This window comes from Pteropus medius, unplaced genomic scaffold (assembly GCF_902729225.1).
Source record: "Pteropus medius unplaced genomic scaffold, Ma_sr-lr_union100, whole genome shotgun sequence".
Taxonomy (NCBI): Eukaryota; Metazoa; Chordata; class Mammalia; order Chiroptera; family Pteropodidae; genus Pteropus; species Pteropus medius.
In genome coordinates this window covers 12,661,463-12,668,199 of record NW_024349799.1, presented here as the reverse complement: position 1 = coordinate 12,668,199, position 6,737 = coordinate 12,661,463, and the positions used below count along the sequence as shown (strand labels likewise).

At 43.7% G+C, this 6,737-nt stretch overlaps 1 protein-coding gene across 1 annotated transcript; it reads right to left on the bottom strand.

Annotated features, from left to right (window-relative positions):
- Positions 1-6,234, bottom strand: LOC120620954 (sigma intracellular receptor 2-like). Its single transcript, XM_039886082.1, has 3 exons — positions 6,015-6,234; positions 1,384-1,528; positions 1-492 (listed from the first exon to the last, which is right to left on the bottom strand). The coding sequence occupies exons 1-3, from the start codon at positions 6,141-6,143 to the stop codon at positions 233-235; spliced, it is 534 nt and encodes a 177-aa protein (XP_039742016.1). The 5' UTR covers positions 6,144-6,234; the 3' UTR covers positions 1-232.
- Between the last annotated feature and the right edge of the window lie 503 nt (positions 6,235-6,737).

Genomic DNA, 6,737 nt, shown 5'->3' with positions numbered 1-6,737 from the left:
TATAACCAGGCCGTACCCCTCTGCCCATCCTCAGGTGATCGGTCTGTTTGTGCCAGTACCCTTGGAAGGTGATGATTTGATGTGGCTTCTGCCAGTGCCTTGCTCTTGTGTGTTGCTGCTGGTGTTTCAAATGCTACTGAAGATGTGAAGGGTTCTGAGCAATTTTCTTTGTATTGGGTCCAACAGGAAACTGCCCTCTGGGCATCTCTCCTTAGGCCAATTGTTATTTCCCTCATTTTTTCTTTCTTTTCTCCTCATACTTGTAATACGGGCTCCGCAACATGAAAAAGAAAAGCATAAGAGGGATGAGAAAGTAGGGGGCATAGATAGATACGAGGGTTAGCCGTTCGTGGAAAGTCTTAGGTCCTTGTCCTTTGAAACCATTGGCTTCGGAGAAATCCTCAAATAGAAATGTGGAGAGAATTGGAATTAGAAGTGACATGACGTGAACTGAGTAGATGATTGCAGGGGTGCGGATCCACTTGCAGCCTCCTGAAGTTGTTGGGAAGAGAGAGATAAACATTAGTTCTGTTCATGACTCCAGGGATGCCCATGACATTCTCCATGCTGTCTCTGCCTGTTTCCTTCGGCTGAATCATTCTACCTCCTTTTCCAAGTGGAAATAAATGGAAAATCAGATATGTTATAGTACTTCCTAACTGAACAAACTAAGGTGACAGCTGGGGCCCTAGCACAATGATAGCTGAAAAAGCAAGGGTGGGGGTTGGAATTTAGAAAAACTAGGGCAGTAAAACGGCCATTACCAGTTGAACCTGTTAGGTCTAAATTCAAAGGCAGGGGACTGCCAGTAGCATCTGTTAAGTAAGTGCATCTGTTAAGATCAACAGATTCTGCTAAGAGATGGATTTGAGGGCTCCAGTGGGAAACAGGTTGCATAAGCTTAGTTGCCACATACGTTGGTACGTCTACCTTCTTATAAAAGCATTAATCATATAGAGACATCGTAAGAATCGTTTTTAAATAAGAAGCCCTTTAGGAATTAGCCTGAGGGATGCCACTGCATATAAGGCAGTATGATACTACCTAAAGCAGAAAAATAAAAGCCAATGATAAAAGAAATTCTGTGAGGAGAGTAAAAAAAAAAAAACCAATAAAAAGCAACAAGTTCAATCTTTAAGTAGTCTCAGGTTTCATGTATATGAGAGATTTCCAGTTGGCTAAGGCCATCATGCAGCCCAGCCCACCATATACTTAAGTCAGCCACGTTAGTGTCGGTTTACAGGAGCTACCCTGGCCATTCCCACCAGATCACCCTCACACAAACTACAGGAACTACTACCCTCTCCCTTGGGGATACTTTCCCAAAAGATTTCTGGGACCTGATTTCAGAGCAAAAATGGGATTTCCCCACCATTTACCAACCTTTGAAAAAGGCGTATGTTGCAACAGGAAAGAAGGGCAGCTGAAACACAAGCTCGCAATACAGGAAAGACTTAAACCATGTTGGGGGGTCCTGTAGCAGAGGGTCTTTGAACTCCTTAGCATACCACTTTAGCACGTTTCTCAACTGGAAAAAGAAAGATCACAATGAATATAGCCACCTGGCAGGATAGGCTCAGCAGCTCCAACCCATTGGAAGAGTCATTCCCCAGTCCCCGCTTGGCAGCAGATGGCACACCCATCACAAGCTGGCGTTTGTGATGCAGGCTAGATGATTATTTAATAAAAACTCACTAGCTCTAACTCAAATGTTACCTTCTCTGAGAAGCTCTCCTCAGCTCTTTCGGCCCCTTTGTGCCACCCAGCATGTGTTTGTGATTCCACGATAACGCATACATGTGTTGCCCATTGTCAAAAGCAACATCTGGCACTTAGTAGGCTCTTAGCTTGCAGAATGAACACACAAATATGACATATCTGTCAACAATATCGTTCTTTATAAAGAAATGACATGTGAAAACCATCCTGACATCTGTCCTTTCAATAGTAACTGCACACCAAGCTCTGAGGGCCACGTTTTCTCAAATAACAGAAATGAATTGAGTTTGCCTTTTTGAGGGGTGCGGGTGGGGGTGGAAGGGAGATAAATTGAACCTCTGCGAAGATGCAATTTTATACAATTTAATCACCAAATCTCAAGCTCTTCATCATTCTTAATCCCCCTAGTTCTCAAGTCTTTTCTTTTAGGAGACCAGTAGGATATCTGTAGAACAAACTGCCTCAAACCACAAACTATATAGTTTCTAGGCTATGTCAGAACTTGAGGTTAGGCCCCGTCCTCATGTCAAAAGATACAGATCCATGCTGACAGGCAGAGGAAGGAAGGAGGGTTTGAGGCTGCCCATTTTGTGCTTTTTTAAGAGCCCAAGGTCTAGGGCTCTGCACGCTCTGTGGACTACCGAAGGTCTATTGCATCTAACCTCCTGGAGATGGCATTGTCTTGACACTCCTGCCTTCAAAGCCAAATATGTCTTTCTATTATGATAAATAAAGGCAACTTTCAAGGTAAAATTTAGCTTACAATGGAAAATCCAAAGATATTTTTCCTGTTAATGTTCTTTTTCCCTGTTAATTTTTAATCACAAGATAAAGGCTCACTATTGTTAAATAGAGGCCTCAGTGGTGCAAGTGAGCTTTAAGCAAATATCCGGAAACAAGCTGTTAGCACAGTAATTTCAGAAAGGCTGTGGCTAGATAACCAATTTATTGACCAAGTGATCTCTAGTTTGTACTTAACTTGAAATTTAAATTCATGGCAATACCCTTAGCTTCCTGCTAAGTAAGCACTTTTCAGGATGGTAACGTGGTAGAAAATATTCATAAAGGTTAGGCCATGGCACCTCTCCTGAGCTCTTGTTTCCTCATCTGTAAAACAAATACTGGACTAAATGTTTTTTAAGATTCTTTTTTGCTTTCTAGATTTACTTAAAATATACTGGAGAGAACAACCTGCTTTAAAAGATTACTGCAGGATTTAAAAGGCATGCTGGTTCATTTGAATTTCATTTTCTATTCGATTTGTATACAATCTCTCAGATCCACCTATTTCATAAATCCAGGTAGATCTGTACAGCACTGTAATTTCTAAGGGTTGCAGGATGAAAGTAGCAAAATTTGAAATAATCATCCAGCTCTTGTAGTAATCAATTAGAACCGAACCACTTGCCCACAGTCACACAATCGCCACCTGGTGCCAGAAGAGGGCTAGTAGAACGCAAAGCACAGGTCCCCAGCAGAGTAAAAGGCGTGGGACCTGGGGGCAAGAGTGGCTGGCTCTGAGTGCTGGCTCTGGACAAAAGCACTTAATCTCACTGAGCTTGTTTCCCAATCATAGTACTTCACTGTTGGTAAGATAAAATGAATTAATACATACAATCTTCAAAACAATGGTTAACACCTAAAGATTACTTAGTTGAATGTAATTAATACGTATTTGGAGAAGTTTAATTCTATTAAAATTTCACATGCAACTGGTCATTAATAAGAATTATTCTTATTAGGGTAATAAGACCAACTAAGGGTAACAAAACAGTTTCCATTTATACCTGAGTCACATTTGACTCAACTTACCATTGTTATCAATTAAAAACATTCGCCTGGCCTGCACATGGAATTCTAAGGCATGTTTTCAAAGAGAATCTGAGACTAACTCAAGGCTTTTAAAATTATTATTTTCCCCAAAGAGAAGCAAGAAAACCATCAGTCATCACTCTAGGGCAACAAGAGTGACTAGAGACACAGGCCTTCCAAGCCAGGATGCCCATGTTCCTAATGCCTTCAAATCAGACAGACAGACAGACAGACACAGACCCAGACCCAGACACACACACACACACACACACACACACACACACACCCCTCTCTCTCTCTCTCTCTCCCCCACCCCCATCAGATCCTGCTTGCATTGGCCCTTGACTTCTTAGAACAAGCTGACATTAAGTAAAGCTGAGAAAGCTTTACCAAATCAAATACATAATTTTAAACAGGAACTTTATGATGCTGGACATATTTTAATTGTATTTTGTGAGTGGTAAGCAAGGATTTGTGGGAATGGCACATTCAGAAAGGATAAAATAACAGCTGTTAAGTCTGGAATAACCTGGAGTAACATATCTGCCCAGTATTAAAGGAATTCATAACCTTACAGATTATAAACAGGCAGCCTGCCTGAGTTTTGCTGGCCACACGGACTTTGAAAACCACAGACATGGCTCTCTTTTCTTCAAGGCAACTAATGGCTAATGCAGAGCTTTGACAACCTGTTTAGAAAAAGTATGTACTACCTGGGCCTGTGTGGTAGGCTGAATAATGCCCCCCAAAGATGTCCACATCGTAATCCCCAGATCCTGGAATGTGTAACCTTACTTGGCAAAAGAGACTTTGCAGATGCGATTAAGGATCCTGAGATGGGGAGATTATCCTGGGTTATTTGGTGAGCCCTAAATGTAATCACAAGTGTCCTTATAAAAGTAGAGCAGAAGGAGATTAGACTATAGAAGAAAAGGCAGCAAAGTGATGCCAGAAGTGGAGATTAAAGTGACGTAACCACAAGCCAAGGAACACTGGCAGCTACCAGAAACTGAAGAGGCAAGGAACAGATTCTCTCCTAAGACTTTCAGAAGGGATCAGCCCTAGCAAGATTCATTCTGAACTTCTGAATTCCAGAACTGTAAGGAATAAATTTATGTTGTTTTAAACCACTATGTTTTTGGTAATTTGTTACAGCAGCAACTGTATATGCTTTAGCTTATAATTCAACCCAACTCAAATACACCCTGTATTTGCTTGAGTTTACAATTCAATCCAACTCTGTCTTGACAACTGAGACTACAAAGTCCTGACTTGCCCATGACACTCATGCAAATCTGGGAATAACCCAATCCAAGTCTGCAGTCCAGTGCTCTAGTCACACACTACCTATGCTCTTCCCAAGAAAAGTTAGGTCAGAGGTCTTCCCAGCTATGCTTCAATTTAGAAGCAAACAAAAAAAGGCTGTGGAGTGGGGTTACATTGTAGAGTAATGGCTCTTTACCTTTCTGGTAGGGTCAGACTCCTGGAAAAACTGATGGAAGCTATAGACTCTCCTTTCAGAAAACACTAGGCATACACAATTTTGCATACACCATCAAGGGTTCATGGACCTCAGGTTAAGAAAAAGCATTTGAAACAGGACAGAGACTCATGGGCATGGACAATGGACTAGCGGTTACCAGAGGGGAGAGGGGAGGGGAAAAATAAAATAATAAAATGTAAAAAACAAATAAAAAAATAAAAAGCACTTGAAAAGAAACAGGCAAAATCCAATCTATAGGTTGACAAAGTCAGTCTGTGGTACTGTTGGCAGGTACAGACAGAATGGAGAAACAGAACTGAGGACATGAATTCCATGGAAGTTACACAGGGTCCATACATGAAAAGACTCAGGAAATGATATTCTAAAATATAAAGCATTAAAGGAAAGTTTGAGGTAAAGAATGCTTTCCAACCACCAAGAAAATAAGGCTTTTCACCTCTATTTCTACTCAGGTGATCATTCTTACTAGAACCCAATGAAAAGGGATGATCTGAAAAGCTGTTAATTTACTTCTGAGCTTTTGAAGTTGGTGGATCCTGATCTTGAAGTAATGACCATCTGCGAATGCCCCTAGGACAGGTCTAATTCTACTTGAATTATTTTTTCGGGATTAGATGGTATTTTAAAGTTCTTCCAAGAAACACAATCATAAAACATTCAACGGGATTTAGACACTGGTTCATCTAGGACACTTCCCTCAAATACTGACAACTGACCAGAGGTGGGGTGTAAGAGCCTTAAACACACCCAGGGAAGAAGTGTTTTTACAATGGACAGTGTTTTGTCCCCAGCAGCTTGGGGGAAGGGTCTGGGATAGACAAAACCCTCGAGTTGAAGGGTAAGGAGGAGCTGGATCACCAGCAGGACCTAAGGAAGGCGGGAGAGAAAGAAAAGCCATTGAGACACCAAGGCACAATCGCAGCGCGCGGAGGGGCCTCAAACTTTGCCACTGGCGGCCAGGGCCGACGGGCGCCCTCACCTCCAAGGGGTAGAGTTCGTGCGGCAGCATCACCTGCATGTCCAAGAGCAGGGTGATGGGGATGTGGAAGAGGAAGAAGAGCCCCAGTAGCCACTCCAGGCCGCGCCGGACGCCCCGAGTCCCCAACATCCTTTCGTTGGGCGCGACAGGAGCCGAGGTTGCGCTCGCCTGGACAGCCGACGTGGGAAGAGGAGCTCGCGTTGTGCATCCGGACCTTGGGCGGCGGGCGGAGGCCGCTACAATTGGTTCGCAGAGGAGAGGCGGGACTCTCTGCAGGGCGCTTTGTTTCCATTGGCCGCCAGGAGCATCGCGTGTTATGGGGAGGTGGGCGTCGGCCTGTGGGCTCTAGGCCCAGCCGCGGGCTCCCCCCTGTGGCCCTTTCACTCAGTGCTCCTTTCATTCACTCCCTTCGAGCGCCTCCTGTGTGCTTGGCGGTGGGCGCTTCTGGAGATGGAGCTCCCAGTGCCGTGCGGATGTCACAGACCAGGGCCGACTGGACAGTGCATTGTGATCTGGGCTGTGGCACTGCAGTCATGGGCTGTGGGAACACCGGGCAAGATCCCTGTCCCGCCAGAGCTAAGGGGTCTTGGAAGCCTTTCCAAAGGTGAGTAGGAGGCAGCCAGCCTCAATTAAAAAAAAAAAAGCAGAGATAAAATTGACAGGTTTTTGTGACTGGCTGTGAAGAATGAGGGAGGAACAAGGATTCATTTATTCATTCAACAA

Bases quoted from the DNA above. Each gene is read 5' to 3' on its own strand.
- LOC120620954 (XM_039886082.1), bottom strand. From the start codon at position 6,143: ATGTTGGGGACTCGGGGCGTCCGGCGCGGCCTGGAGTGGCTACTGGGG. The intron at 1,529-6,014 runs GTGAGGGCGCCC...TTCTTTTTCCAG, and splicing joins ACGAACTCTACCCCTTGGAG to TTGAGAAACGTGCTAAAGTG. The intron at 493-1,383 runs GTTGGTAAATGG...CAACAACTTCAG, and splicing joins AACATACGCCTTTTTCAAAG to GAGGCTGCAAGTGGATCCGC.